At 42.6% G+C, this 16,267-nt stretch overlaps 1 protein-coding gene across 1 annotated transcript in view; it reads right to left on the bottom strand.

Annotated features, from left to right (window-relative positions):
• Nucleotides 1-15,585, bottom strand: part of Rigi (RNA sensor RIG-I) — a 47,537-nt gene extending 31,952 nt beyond the window's left edge. The window contains exons 1-2 of the mRNA XM_034503779.2: nt 15,338-15,585; nt 1,937-2,071 (exon numbers count right to left, since the gene is read on the bottom strand). Of these exons, the coding sequence (XP_034359670.1) occupies nt 1,937-2,071; nt 15,338-15,443 (241 nt within the window). The 5' untranslated portion in view covers nt 15,444-15,585. The remainder of the gene's footprint in view (nt 1-1,936; nt 2,072-15,337) is intronic.
• Between the last annotated feature and the right edge of the window lie 682 nt (nt 15,586-16,267).

Here is a 16,267-nt window from a genome sequence, read left to right as displayed (position 1 = left end):
ATGCATGCCCACTCTCAGACACACACACACAATCTTAAAAACTAAATAAACAGGTAAGATAAGCATGAATCACTGAGATGCAACTAGATAATACGTCACATTGACAGTCTATTATAAGGCAGGAAATAGAAACAATAAGTCAACTACTAATCCTGGAAAGAGCGGAAAACTGAGTTTTATAATAAATGGCATTTAAACCCTTTTACCTAATTAAAAAGAAAAAGCATTAGTTTTTATACAACTGCTGCCAACACACTGACAATGTGTGGCTTCCTGAGGGACAGCATCACCTGAGAAAGGTACTCTGTTTGCTTTAACAATATCATGTTAATGCAATAGACCTGTGTTAGAACATGATAGTTATATTTCTTGGTGAGAGCAGCCATGACTGGGGAAACTCACAGGGATCTGCCTGCCTCTGCATCCCCAGAGCTGGGATTAAGGGATTCACAGTGAGCTGACAAATTTTCTTTGTCTGTAAACATTCCACTACAATGAAAACAACAGGAGCCCCCAGTGGCTTTCTTTTCTTTGGTGTTTCTTACATACACTGGACCTGATTGTACACATGTTCTCGCTCACTGTTTGTAACACTGAGGAAAAGTATTCTTCATCTTCTTTCACCAGTGAAAGAAGTCCAGTAGTCCCTTACTCAAGTCTTGGGATGTCATGGCCACTCATAATTCACAAGACACTGATCTAGATGCAATCAGCAAGAGGTATATTTCAGGATCAACCGGCTGATGATCAATTCATAACCCATGCAGGAGCAGAGGAATTGACAAGACAGCCTGGTTAGGGGTGGTCTTATATAGGGGAACCCACAAACTGGGGGGTGGAGTGGGGTGGGTGAAGGGGTAACCAAGGAAACATAACATAAATACAGTAGAAAGTCCCAAAAAGTCCCAACCTGTAATTCAGCCAGAGTCATGCGGAAACATCTTGTACACTCATCTTTCGCAAGAATGTAACCTTGCCCAACCATCCGTGCTTTAGGCCTTCCCCACCTGCAGTGTCCTCTGATTCAGGGATAATGTACCTCTCCCGGAATGTAGAATGTATCCTGGGCAGTGAAGGCCTAAAATCTTACATTTAGTTCTGCTTTCTTGGTGGAACTAGTATTTTTCATAAGTTTTCTATACCTTTCAGTCTAAATAGTCATGTGGCATTTGTTTCCTTCCCTATATGTTTAGCTTGACACATGTGAAACTTTATAGCTATTATAGTTTATGATATTCAAATGTAAATACTGCATGCCTACAGTTCAGCTGGGTTGTCATTTGTAGACATGTTCACATGCTTCACTGCAGGATAATGGAGCACTGTGTAAACACTTGTGATGATTTGTGTATGTTTGGCCCAGGGAGTGGCACCATTAGGAGGGGTGGCCTTGTTGTAGTAAGCCCATCACTGAGGGCAGTGAGCTTGAAGACCCTCATCCTAGCTGCCTGGAAGTCAGTATTCTGTTACTAGCCTTCAGATGAAGATGTAGAATTCTCAGCTCCCCTTGTACCATGCCTACCTGGATGCTGCCATGTTCCCACCTTGATGATAATGGACTGAACCTCTGAACTGTAAACCAGCCCCAAGTAAATGTGGTCCTTATAAGAGTTTCCTTGGTCATGGTGTCTGTTCACAGCAGTAAAACCCTAACTAAGACAGTACTATAAAACTAATTTTTTCATTCTCCTCTTGGAAGATACTGGCGTGCTAGTAATATTGCCACCTTTCCTACTAGTTATAACTCTGTAGGTTACTTTGGATATTTCTGGTATCAACCAGATATTTCTCTCATCTGCTTCAAAATAATCTTTACGTTTCCTCGAACAATGAGGCATGAGCCACACACAGAAGCCACAGAATGAATCACTTTTCTTCTCAGTATTCTGACACAGCAAAGTGAAGTACTCTGAACTGTGAGGAAGAAAGAACCAACCTGCATGGTACAGGGCATCCAAAAAGGCCCGGAACCAGCCCTCTGTCTGCAGCTCCAAGAGGTACCGGAGGAACAGTGAGGCGGCCTCCATTGGGCCCTTGTTGTTCTTCTCAGCCTGAATGCACTGCACTTCATCTGCAGGGAGAAGCAAGGACAAGTAAGCAGCCTGCAGAACATAGTCACTGGAAGATAAAACAGACCACACCTTCCCATGTGGGGCTGGGAGTCATAACAAGTCAGAGCCAGTAGGACTTTGAAGAAGCAGCAGGTGCCACTCCTCCATCTACACACACTCCCATCCTCCACTCCTCCATCTACACACACTCCCATCCTCCACTCCTCCATCTACACACACTCCCATCCTCCCCTCCTCCATCTACACACACTCCCATCCTCCCCTCCTCCATCAATGCACACTCCCATCCTCCACTCCTCTATCTACACACACTCCCATCCTCCTCCACTCCTCCATCTACACACACTCCCATCCTCCACTCCTCCATCTACACACACTCCCATCCTCCCCTCCTCCATCTACACACACTCCCATCCTCCCCTCCTCCATCAATGCACACTCCCATCCTCCACTCCTCTATCTACACACACTCCCATCCTCCTCCACTCCTCCATCTACACATACTCCCATCCTCCACTCCTCCATCTACACACACTCCCATCCTCCACTCCTCCATCTACACACACTCCCATCCTCCACTCCTCCATCTACACACACTCCCATCCTCCACTCCTCCATCTACACACACTCCCATCCTCCACTCCTCCATCTACACACACTCCCATCCTCCACTCCTCCATCTACACACACTCCCATCCTCCACTCCTCCATCTACACACACTCCCATCCTCCTCCACTCCTCCATCTACACACACTCCCATCCTCCACTCCTCCATCTACACACACTCCCATCCTCCACTCTTCCACCTACGCACAGTCCCATCCTCCACTCAAGTTCCCCACAGTAAGCAGAAGTCACAGTAGAGGGTGTCACGTGGAAGGAGAAAGGCTTCCTCTCCTTTAAAACTCTGAAGCAGCTGCTGGACTAAGAGGGTGAGGGTGGGAATGAATACCCCATGGCAACAGTAATGAGTATAGCAGACACGGCAGGCACTTTGAATTACAAGTACATTTGTGGCCTTTCTTTCCAATTTTTGCTAACAGAGTAAAAGAAACACTGCAGAAAAGTGGAAGGGGAGGGGGGAGCTAAAGAGACCAGTGAGACCAGGTGACAGGAAATGCTAGCAGCTGCTGCTTTCAAAATGGTATTCCTTTTGAATTTTCATGCTAACTCTGTGCCTGGGGTATAACCCACTGTCCTCCTATAGCCTCTAATACCCAAGTTTTTCCACAGCAAATGGAGCACAAATTCCCAAGGAGGGAGCCAGTTACCAGTGTGTTTTCAGTATATTCTTAGAGCTTAGGAGACCTGGCCCAGAACACTGGAGGAAGGTATACAGAAGGAGCTAGGAGAGGGAGAACCATTTGCCTTAGCCCTCATTTACTGATCTCTATCAACAGTAAATCTACTGATAACAGTCAAACTTGCTCCTTTTGTTGGAATTTCGAGTTGGGACTCCATCACCACTTTTGAATCACAATAAAAAGAAACTATTCACCCATTTAGCAATCACTCTCTCCCTCTCCTCTTCCTGCTAGATGGCCACTAACCAATTTCTTTCTCCACTTTTACTAATCAGGACGGTTCAGGACTTGGTAGGCAAGTGCTCTACATGAAGCCCCTGCTCTCGTCTGAACATTCACACGAATGGGGCCAGGTAGCATGTGGTCTTTGCAACTGGATTCTTCCACTTAACACGTTTTAAAATTCATTCATCTTGTACACACTATCATTCTTTCCTTTAACAAAAAGCTATATTTTAAGAACGTGATAAGCCAAACAAAATCCCAATGCATGGATATTTCACATTGCGAATGTCCAGGTAACAGTCAAGAGGCGTTTGGGGCTGTGTCTGCCATTTGGCTATTAGGAATAGAAATGCAATGAGTGCTTCTCTTAGTCACTAGTTTTTGCTGTGAAGAGACACCATGACCATGGCAACCCTTATAAATGAAAGCATTTAATTGGGGGTTATCTTCAGAAGATAAGTCCATTATCATCACAGTAAGGAATATAGTATCATGCATGGCTCTGGAGCGGTAGCTGGGAGCTCCATACTGACCTGCAGTCAGAGAGGGCCACACTGGGCCTGGCGTGAGCTTTGAGGTGTCAGTGATGACTTCTCCCTACTCCCACAAGGCCATACTCCCTAATTTTTCTAATCATTTAAAACAGTTCTTCCACTCTGGTGACTAAGCACTCAAATATATGAGCCTAAGGGGGCCATTCTCATCTCCACCACCACAGCGCTCATGCACAATGTCTGTGCAAATGCACTTTTCTTAGGTACACATATATAGGTGTGAGACTGCTGGGCCATGTAGTAACTTCACTTTTCACACTGCACAGCACTGATAAACCACTTTCCAAAGAAGCAAAACAACTTTGCAGTCCCTCAGGCAATCCAAGTAACCAGTGCCAGTTTTCTTCCATAAGTTATCTGTATGAATTTCCTGTGGCTGCAGTGACACTTTGAAACAAACCAAGTAGCTTAAGGCAATAGAAACTTTCCCCACCCCGCAACAGCTCTAAAGCCTATACAAGTCAAGGCATTGGCAGGGCCATTCTTCCATCAAGGACTAGAGGAAAATGCTTTCTTTGCCTCTTCCAGCTTAGGTAGCCATCAGGATTCCTCACTTGTAATTTTTGCACTCCAGGTCCTGCCCATCTCCACACTGTCTTCTCCTCATCTGGTTGTAGCTAGCTCTCTTACTGCACATCTGCCACTATGTTGACAAGGCATTTTCTTGGTCTTTATGCCTACACATGTCTGTTATCTTATAGGGACATCAGTCACGCTGGTATACAACCTTCCTCCAATATCCTCATTTCAGCCAGTTGCCACTGTAAAGTCCCCAAATGATATCATGTTCTGAGCTACTGGGAATTAGCACCCCGATATAATTCAACTCATAACAGCAACCCATCTGGTCACTTCTCCCAGCTTCCCTGGCTCCACAACCTTACCTCTTTTCTTTGAATCTGTCTGTCTTGTTACTAAACTCAGTGCTATATGGCTGTGTTCTTGCTTCCTGTAACCTGATCCTCCCTTAAACCAGCCATCAATGATAGAGCATGAAAACAGATTTATCTCAGCCATAGTGGGGACCTTCCGGGTTAAACTGTTCTCCCATTTCCCATACAAAGTATGAACCGCCCATCCTGCTGTTCACCACACCCAATATTACTGCCTATAAGTCAGTAATAATTTCATCAAAATCATCAGATTTTAAAGTAGAGAAAACCCTGTGCTTTGGAAATAAATCAACAGTTCCTACTGTGTTTGCTGTTCTGGGGCTCCTGTGATACTGCTCTCAGCTTCCCAAAGTAGAGGTTTTTAAAATCCCTTCTCTGTGCTTCCCTATACTCCTTGAAGCCTCTGACTAGGATATTTTACACTGTATACAATTGTGGACCTACCTTCTTGTTCCTAACACTGCCATAGGCATGTTTCATTCATCTTTACACTCTACTAAATGCAGTACCTTGTTTATTCATGTATCTATAAAGTGTTCCTAAGAAATATAAGCTACTAAAAAATGATGCAGTGGCACATGCCTTTAATTGGGAGGCAGAAGCAGACAGACCTCTAAGTTTGAGGCCAGCCTGGTTCAGAGCAAGTTCCAGGACAGCCAGGACTGTTACATTGAGAAACCCTGTCTAAATAAATAAATAAATAAATAAATAAAATCCTATGGCCTACACCCAACCACATTTTGAAATGGTCTAGGGAGCCTGTAGTCCACAGGGACGCACTTAAGTTTTCCAGAAGAAATGTGTCTTCAATAGTTCTTTCATGAGATGTAACCTGTGCCCATAATCGTAAGTGCAGTTTGTAAAGAGGATTAAGTAAAAGGGAAGGGCGTGGAGAGTGTAGAGTAAATTCCTTGTCTTCTAATAAAGCAAAAAAGTCCAATTTTTATACCTAGCCATAGTACCCATTAGTGTCCCAGGTCCCTCTCTGAATCCTTACTGACAGAGTATATTTGACAATGAAGGAATTTTATTCAACCAAGAGAATCCAGAACTTCTATAGAAGCCAGTACAGGGAAAAGAAGGGAAGGAACAGAAAGTATTGCCAAGGAAACAGAAAACTGAAGAAGGGGAAAGCAAAATATTTGTGAATAAATATGATAAATTATAAAAATATGATTGAGCAAGACACAACCAACTTTTTTTTTTAACTTGGGGTTTCACATAGCCTAGATAAGAGCTTTGCCACTGAGCTACACTCCCAGCCTCTTACAACCAACTTTATTACAGTCTTCTAATGGGAGGGGGATAGGGAGAGATGAAAAACCTCCAGTGTACCTCTAATAAACTGGATTTGAAAATTATGCAGTCTTCCACTTATCTTTTTAACTTATCTGAAGTATTTTTATCATGGTGTAGCATACCTATGAACTAACTTGGGGAGAACTAACACACACACACACACACACACACACACACACCTAATCTAGTCTTTATCAAAGCACGAATGTACATTTCCCTTAACAATCTGAAATTTGCTGAACCCTAACAATCTTTGAAAAGCACAGACAAAGCCAATCCAAAACCAATTGTTTTCAATACCTCTTTGTTTTTTCTCTCCCTTTTAAAAAAGATTTATTTATTTTACTTATATGAGTACATTGTCACTGTCTTCAGACACACCAGAAGAGGGCATCGGATCCAGTTACAGATGGTTGTAAGCCACCATGTGGTTGCTGGGATTTGAACTCAAGACCTCTGGAAGAGCAGTCAGTGCTCTTAATCACTGAGCCATCTCTCAGGCCCCTTGTTTTCTCTTTTTTATCATAGTATTTTAAAAGATTTTTGTTTTACAATTGTATTAGTCAGGGGTCTCTGGAATTACAGAACTTTTGGAATGTCCCTATATATTAAGGGAATTTATTTTAATGACTTACAGTCTACAGTCCAACTAACCCAACAATGGGCAGCTGTGTATGGGAAGTCCAAGGATCTAGTAGCTGCTCAGTTCTATGAAGCTAGTTGTTTCAGCTGGTCTCCTGTATAAGCTGGAATCCTGAAGAAGTAGGTCCCAACAGACGTTCTGGCAAGGAAGTGCAAGCAGGCAAAGAAGAGTGGGTCTTCCTTCTTCCAATGTCCTTATGTAGGCCTCCAGCAGAAGGTGTGGCCCAGATTAAAGGAGTGTGCCACCATATCTGAATTCAGAACTTGCTCTGTCCCAGGCTGCCCTTAAACTCAGAGATGTGCTTACCCCTCTCTCCTGGGATTAAAGGTATGTACTATCTTGCATGTGCCTAAATTTTTCATGGCCACTATGCCTCAATATCTGGATCAAAAGCTTGTGTCGTCCAGTGTCAAGATCCAGGTCAGAAGCCTGTATTTTCCAGCCTCAAGATCTAGATCACAGGTGTACCCTCCAATTCTGGATTTTAGTTTATTCCAGATGTAATCAAGTTTACAACCAGGAATAGCCATCACAACAACTGTGTATATATTTAGTGTTGGTGTCTAGGTATGAGCATGAGAAGAGGGTGTCAGATGCCCTGAGCTGGAGTTATAGGCAACCTGATTTGGGTTCCAATACACTCACTAAATTGCTGAGCCCTCTCTCCAGCCCTTCTCATCTCATGTTTTAAACTAAATCTTCGGTTACATTCCACACATTCTCTTTTGAAAGAGTTGTTTACTCATTAAAAAAAAAATCAACTCGTAAGAATCATTTGTGTTAAATGATGGACTGGGTATTAGGACTACCTTGTACCTCACTGGTACAAATTGGCATAGTTATGCTTTAATTGTATTTTGAGAGAAAAGTTTTATTTTAACAGGAAGGGTGATATGTAGGAGGAGGTAAGGGGGCAGGAGTACTGAGAGGAAGAGAAGGAGTAAGGAGAGGAGGAGAAGAAGGAAAAGAGAAGCTAGGTGATGAGAGAGAGAAAGAGGGGGGAGACAGGGAGGCAGATGTTCATGTATCTCCACCAGTCAAAGATAGTTGTTATATCTAGGTTGGGTAGTGGGTTACACCTCTGATTGAGCATTACCAAACTTATAAAGCCTTTGATTAACATTTTTAAAAAAATGTAGAAGTGCAAAAAGGAAAAGGGGGCATGAGATAGGTTTTCTAAGGGGGGGGGGATGGGGAAAGGGGATGGCATCTGAAGTGTAAATAAAATATCCAATAAAAAAATGAAAAAAAAAATAAAGGAAATGCAGGGACAAAAAAAGAGAATAAAAGAGAATCCTTTGTGTTTTAGGAAACGGTTGATTTTCTACCTTCTGGAATATGAAAACATTAGGCACCTTTTCTGCAGTAAGATGCAAAAACCCTATTAACTCTGTCCTTAGAGGAGCATTTTAAAATTTTTGTTCTTTATCTTAGCTGATTTGCTCTCTTTGGGATTTTCTGGCTCTTACTGTTTCTGGTTGCTATCATCTTTTGTATGCAGTGTTTTGTTTTATAATAGTCAATTTCACTAATGCCTTCAAGTTACCAATTAATTCACTTAAGCTACAATTTCCTCTCTGTTTAGAGGCTTAGCTGTTATCTTAGATGTGTAACATCTAAGTCAAGTTGATTGGTAGCTTTACTTTAAAAAACAGCCAGCATTGCTTTGATTTTCTTTTGGTTAAGAGTTACTTAAATGTGCTATTTTATTATTTGCTTCTGTGTGTGTGTGTGTGTGTGTGTGTGTGTGTCTGTGTGTCTGTGTGCTGCATCTGTGTGGCATGGCAGATGTGTGGAGAGGCCAGAGAATAACTTGTAGAAGTTGGTTCTCTCTTTCCACCTTTGAGTCCTCAGCATCAAACTCTGGTTGTTAGGCTTGGTAGAAAGTGCTTTTATCTACTAGGCCTTGATGCTTTGAAATTATGTAATTTTTTTTTTTTTAAGTTCCATGATTAATTCTGGGGACATAGAATACCTGTCACTAATTTAGTGTCATGGACATTTATTCTCTCTGACATCACTGTTAACTCACATCATACAGATGTAGAAACTGGAAGAGTTAAAAATACTTCCTGGGGTCCTGGGCCTGTGAATAAAAAGACAAATTTATTTAAGCTATGCTTTCAACATTTGCTAAGGATTTGTGTAATGTGGCATCTGAGAAAGCTTACTGGTTGAGAGCTCTCTCTCTCTCTCTCTCTCTCTCTCTCTCTCTCTCTCTTCCTTTCAGAGTTTGAGACATGTTTGTTTCTGTGTAGCCTTAGCTGTCCTGGAACTCACTCTGTAGACCAGGCTGTCCTCAAACTCAAGAAATCCATGTGGCTCTGCCTCCCAAGTGCTAGGATTAAAGGCATGTTCCACCATTGCCAGGCAATGGATTCTCATTTGTACCTATAGGGTACAAACTATGTGACCTCTCAGTGATTCTTCCTACATTGAACAATGTCTAGATATTTTTTTAATATAAATGAACTAATTTAACAATATTGATAAAATGCCTGGTAATACCCTAGTTTTTTGAGTTTTACGATGTCACATTCACTACCCAACAAAGCTGCATTGTGAATTAGCTACCCTTTGTGTCTGTGAAATATGTTTTAGAATTAAAATTAGGTCTCTAGCTTTCTCATCTACATTTATTTAATATGTCTGTCTCACTTCTACTTTTGATTGTTTTCTTTAGATGGGTATCTTAGTCACTGTTCCATTGCTGTAAAGAGACACCATGACCAAGGCAACTCTTGTAAAAGAAAGCATTTAATTGAAGCTTGCTTATAGTTTCAGAGGCTTAGTCCATTATCCTCATGGCGGGGAGCTTAGCAGCATAGCTGTTACATCCTGGTCTGTAGGCTGAGAGAGAGAGGTGACAAAGGACCTGGCTTTTGAAACCTCAAAGGCTACCCCCAGTGTTACACTTGGTCCAACAAGGCCACACCTCCTAATCCTTCTAATGGTGCCACTCTCTGGTTACTAACCATTCAAATCTATGAACCTAAGGGGCCATTCTTATTCAAACCACCACAATGGGTATCAGGAAGACCCAGATTCTACCTGTGGACTCATCTTTGAAGAGAAGTTTGACCCCAATGGACACAACCAGCCTTCCTCAAATCATCTTATACTTCATTTTCTATTTCCTAGTTAAAGTTACTAAACATATTTCTCTCCCTTTCTAGAAAATACGACCAGTATTATCGTCTTCAAACTTGTGGGTTACTATGACATGATGTGCTATGCTTTCTGTCTCCTCACTTCTGAGGTGAGGAATTCCATTTGTTATTCTTTTCCCCAGTGCTTTACTATTTATTTTTTTAATTCAAATTGCTTTTAAATCTCTAGCTAAATGAACAAAAAGAGTCACATAACAAACCTAAAAAGAAAAAAAAAAAAAAAGAGGAGAGTACCACAGAGTCCTATAAAATGTACAGAATCAATAGGAAGTACTCTGAAAATTTACACTTAAAGCAAACTAGAAAAAATGAACGAATTCCTAGATACTTACGACCTATCAAAATTTAATCAAGAGGATATAAACAAACAGATCTATAACAAGAAATGAGGCTGAAACAGTAATGAAAAGTCTCCCAACAAATAAAAGCCTGGAACTCAATGGATTCACTGCTGAATTCACCCAAACCTTGAAAGAAAAGCTAACATAAATATTCATCAGCGTATGCCATAAAATAGAGGTGGGGGGGACATCACCAAACACATTATACAAAGCTAGCATTACTCTGATACCAAAATTAGATTCGTATGTAACAGAAGGAAGGAAGGAAGGAAGAAAGGGAAGAAGGGAGGGAGGAAGGGAAGAAAAAAGGAAGGAAGAAAAGAAGGGAGATAAAACAATTTCTCCATGAACATACAAACCAGTAGCTTTCCAACATGCCACTAGGAAATTTGGCAAGAAAGGAATCACAAAAGGGCATTCCTACCACAATAGCCACAAACAAAAAACAACAAACCTTACCCAAAGAGGTGAAAACTACTACAAGGTAAACTTTCAAGACAGAAAAAAAAAAAAAAAAAAAAAAGAAAGAAAAAAAGAAAAAAGAAAAAAACAAAACCAATCACTCTCATCTTAAAGAGAACAAGAGAAAGTTTATTCTGGGGCCATTTTGAATGACCATGGTTCAGTAATACAGATTTAGGTTAGCCCAAATTCTGTTCCAACTGGAAACAGTTTCATGAAGTGTTTTTGTTTTGTTTTCCAAGACAGGGTTTCTCCATGTAGCCCTCATGACTTTTCTATAACTCTCTTTGTGGAACAGGCTGGCCTCAAACTCAGAGATCTGTCTGCCTCTCAAGTGCAAGGGTTATGTGCCACCACTTCCCAGCTCAGTTTTACTGAGTTTTATATATTCATCCATTGATGGACACTTAGACTGAAGACACTCCTCTCTGGGGAGACCCTCACTCAAGTCTCAGGAAGTCACGGCCACCCAAAAACTTGCAAGACACTGAATCTGGATGCAAACAGCAGAGGCTTTATTAGGGAGAATTAGCCGGCTAAAGATCAATTTGTCCACACAGGAGCTGAATTGACAAAGACTGGCTGGCTGAGGGGCTTTTTAAAAGGGGAAAACCACAAGACAGGGGAGTGAGGAAGGGGTGAGGGGTTGCTAAGGAAACATAACATAAAAATAGCGGAAAATTCCAGAGGAACCCAACCTAAGTGAGTCAGGGTCATGTGGAAAATACTCTGTATACTCATTCTTCTAAAAAATGTGGTCTTGCCATGTCACTGTGGCCTTGCCCTGTCATTGTGGCCCTGCCCTGTCACTTGCTCAACTATTTCTCAGTTGCTCGGACACGATCCTGCCCTGTCATCATGGTTACTAGTTTCTCAGCACCACCTAGATGACTTGCATTCCTCTCTTCCGGTTCCTGAAACGGGCCAGTCTACATTTTTAGCTTGCTTCAGAGAAAATTTTCCATGTCCTTTAAAGTGAGGCTTAGAGAAAAGCCTATATACATTTTATAAAATTATTTTTATAATTTTTTTTATTCTATAAGACTGCTTCTGTTCCCTAGTTACTGTGAATTATCAGGTATCTCCTCCCCCATGCTACTCCTCCCCCAGGCTACACCTCCGCCCCCACCCCCATGATCCTATCTTCTTGTTTCTCTTCGCTATTTTCTCTGCTTCCATGGCCAGTCTGCTTCTGCATCCCTCTGTTCTGGACTCTTCCAGATACTTTTGCTTGCTTGTTCTCCATTGTAGCAACAATTAAAAAAACAAAACAACAACAACAAAACCCAAAAACAAAAACCTTTCTCCTGGGAAGAGATGGAACAAGGAGAGAAGATGAAGAAGAGGAAAAGCTAGGTGATGAGAGAGAGAAAGAGAGAGGGGGCATGGAGGCAGATGTTCACATGTCTCCACCAGTCAAAGATAGTTTTTATATCTAGGTTAGGTATTGGGTTAAGCTTCTGATTGAGCATTACCAAACTTATAAATCCTTTGATTAACATTTTTAAAAAATCGTATAAAAGCAAAAAGGAAAGGGGGGCATGGGACAGGGGTGTTCTAGGGAGGGGCAATGTGGAAAGGGGATGGCATCTTAAATGTAAATAAAATATAAAATTAAAAAATTGTTTAAAAAAATAAAATAAAATAAATAAAATAGTAACCATTCACTGCAAAAAAAAAAAAAAAAAAAAAAAAAAAAAAAAAAAAAAACCCTTTCTCCTGGTCAGAAGGTAGAGGTGCATGCCTTTATTCCACAGAGCCAATTCCAGGACAGCCAAGGCCACACAAAGAAACCCCATGTTGAAAAACTAAAACCAAAACAAAACAGAACAAAAAAGGCCTTCCATGGAGCCATGGAGCCGTGGAACCATCTCTGGTTCTTCACTGTGCCTCAGTCACATGACTAAGCTCAGCAATGAGCCCTGGTATGTGAATGTAGCCACAGTGTGTTGGAGTTTGAGTTCCTTAGGACTATGTCCAAGAGCAGTACAGGGCTGTGATCTGGTAGTGCTGTTTGCAGGCTTGTTTTAGAGACCTCTATAGTGATTTCTATAGCAGCAACAGGAGTTTAAATTCTCAACCGCAGAAAACAAGGTTCCTTCTCCTCCATATCCTTGTAACTACGGGTGGTTATTTGTCTCTTTGATAGGCAGACAATCTGATTGAGTGCACTGTCCTTTCTGTTAACAGTGGCCTTGGCTATTTGGTCTTCTACGATTCCTTGGGATTTGTTTTTGTTTGATTGTTTGTTTGTTTTTGCATAGACAATGGCAAACCTACAGGCGACATTATATTAGAACCTGAAAGTGTTTCCTCTACTGTCTGGACTGAGACAAGTGTGCCTGTTCCTTCCACTCTTAATCAAGAAAGCGCTTGAAGTCCCAACTAGAACAGTAAGACAAGAGACAGAAATAAGAGGCAACTAGTGAAGGAATCAGTCAAATGATTTCTATGTCATCCTATGAAGACCCCAAAGACTCTACCACAAACTCAGCTCTCATAAAAAGTTTCAACAAAGAGGCAGGGTTCAAAATAAACATACAGAGACCAGTAGCTTACTTACATACCAATAACAGCCTGGCGGAGAAAGACATGGGGAAGGAAGGAGTTCTATTCACAACAGCCTCAAACACACACACAAACAAGCAAACAAACAAACAAGCAAATAACAAACCCTAACCAATGAGGTGAAAGATCACACTACAATTCAAACTTATAAGACACTGAAAAAAATTCCTGAAGACACTAGAAGATGGAACCATCTCCCAAGATGGGTAGATTAATACTGTGCAAAGGGCTCTAGTGCCAAGAACAATTTACACATTCAACATAAGCCACAATTTAAGAAAATCACAGAACTAACAAACAAACAAACAAAACAACCTAAAATTCATGAAATTAAAACAGGCATCCTGAGAGGGAAGGATGCTATCTTAAATGGAGGAGGGAGAGAGTAAGATGGGCCGAATGTTATAAGAAAGCAGAACAGGGTACCATTTCCAGGAGGGAGGGGAACCATCCAGAGAGGAACAGGTAAAGGGGATGGAAGACCAACAGAAGAGGGGAATAAATAAGGGCGAGCAATGACAGGAATGTCTGAACTCGCAGTACTGAAGCTAGTAAATTACTTTGTATGCTAATGCAAATAACTAAGAGGATTGGAAGGCAGAGGACCCTGGGGCTAAGAGATGTCTTGGGTTGGTTTCCTTTTTCTTCAACACCTCCCCTCCCCCCCAGTTATTAGGATTTTTTTTTTTTCTGCTTCTCTCTTGCACAACAGGTCATGGGGACTCCTGGGTAGAGTTCTTTTACTCCACACTGCATAGCCTGTTAGGCTTCGGAACAAAAGAGTGACAGAATTAACCTGCAGTTTCCACCAAGGTCCAACATTAGGAAAGACATCTAGGCTTTAACTTGCAAAAAGAAACATCTAGGGTTTAACTTGCAAAATGAAAGTAGCTGCCAGATGTCCTCTGTTACCCCTTCAAACACCCCCTCCCTTCTCCCTGGGGGTGGGGGAGAGGGAAACTCAGATGGAAGCACCCAGTGCAATTTACAGAGTCTATTATCCACCAATCAAGTCCCCAAAGCTAGTTGCAAACAACTGTGTTAAACTCTGAACACATGGAGTCTGGGGAAAGTTTTCCTCCACGGAATTCCTGTCAGCAACATCTTTTGACAGAATTGTGTGTGTGTCAGTCCTCTTGCTTCATGGGGCCCTCACCTCCACCTTTGGCCATGGCCCAAAGCCTTGCTCTTTGCTCTGTACAGGAGTCTAAGGAGGGGCGGCCGCATTCTTATTTCTCAATCTCTTATGACAGGACAACGGGAGGCACACAGCAGTCTAGAAAGTGTAAATAAGAGAAACAGACTTATTTCCCCAGCTTTGAAAGTAAAACAGGCTGGGCAGTGGTGGCACACACCTTTAATCCCAGCACTTGGGAGGCAGAGGCAGGCAGATTTCTGAGTTCGAGGCTAGCCTGGTCTACAGAGTGAGTTCCAGAACAGCCAGGGCTACACAGAGAAACCCTGTCTCGAAAACCAAAAAAAAAAAAAAAAAAAAAGGAAGGAAAGAGGGAAAGAGAGGAAGGAAGGAAGACAGACTGATAGACAGACGGAGTGGCATCCTTATGCAACTTACTACACCTTGCAGGAATCTTGTTCCTGACCATCAAATCCCCATGCTGTCTACCCTAATATGGCCCGGGAGTCTCACATACAACCGGTAGTCCTAGGTTAGTTACCCAAATTGGCGGGGAGATGGGGGTGGGGGGTGGGGAGGTAGCGGAAGAGAGCCTCCAATTGTTTTTGATCTGAGTGATTTTCCCTCCCTAAGGTAGACAGCCTGAGAGCCCCAGCTGGGGACCACTCACCATCCTGGAGCCAGGGACCCATGTAGCTGAGGATGTAGGTGGGGTCCAGAATCTTCTGGATATAGTCCCTGAATGCTTGCAGATTCTGCCGCTGCTCGGCTGTCATTCTGTGGCTCCCCGGGATCTATGAGCGTCCTGGCTCCCAAAAATTCTCCCGGGATGAACGCGGTGGGGATTTTCCAAGGAGTCCCTATGAAAAAGCCTCCCCGCCCGCCGGCTAGCGCTGGAAATCGAAACTGCCTCAGGGCGCTGGGGGCGGGGATCTAGTTTCGTTTCTGATTCTAGCCAGCCACTGATCCGTAGGGACCCAAAAGTTCCTTGGGAACTGCCTGGAAGTTTGGACGCAGCTTTCGCGTGGTGGGTTTATGTTTGTAAAGTGCGCACAATTGAAGTGCACAGTTCAATGAGTATCGAAAAACACCGGTTACCTCTTCCACAGATCAGCTGGGGCCTGCAGTAATCTTTAACCTTTTATTTTTCTTCCTTTTTTTTCCCCCCTTCGGGGCAGGGTTTCTCTTGTCTTGGAACTCGTATAGACCATAATGGCCTCAAATTTACAGAGCTCCGATCACCCCTGCTTAGGCCTCCCAAGTGCAGGATTAAAGACCTGGCAGTGCCCCCCCCCCCCCCGCCCCCTGCCCCCTGCCCGCAGCCTTGCCACCGCCACACCACCACCTGGCCTTATTAAAAGAGTTGTGGGAAAGATTGTGGGCCGGCCAGGAAGGGGATAGAAACTCCACAGGAAGATCAACAGAGTCAACAAATTGGATCCTTAGGGCTCTTAAGCCACTGAACCACAAACCAAAGAGCATACACAAGGCTGGCCCCTACACCTCTCCGCATATTTGTAGCGGATGTGAGTATGGTCTTCATGTTGGTCCCAAACAACTAGAGTGGAGCTATCCCAAAAGCTATTGCCTTTATGTGAGA

Source organism: Arvicanthis niloticus, chromosome 5 (genome assembly GCF_011762505.2).
Source record: "Arvicanthis niloticus isolate mArvNil1 chromosome 5, mArvNil1.pat.X, whole genome shotgun sequence".
Taxonomy (NCBI): Eukaryota; Metazoa; Chordata; class Mammalia; order Rodentia; family Muridae; genus Arvicanthis; species Arvicanthis niloticus.
This window is presented reverse-complemented; position numbering and strand designations above follow the sequence as displayed.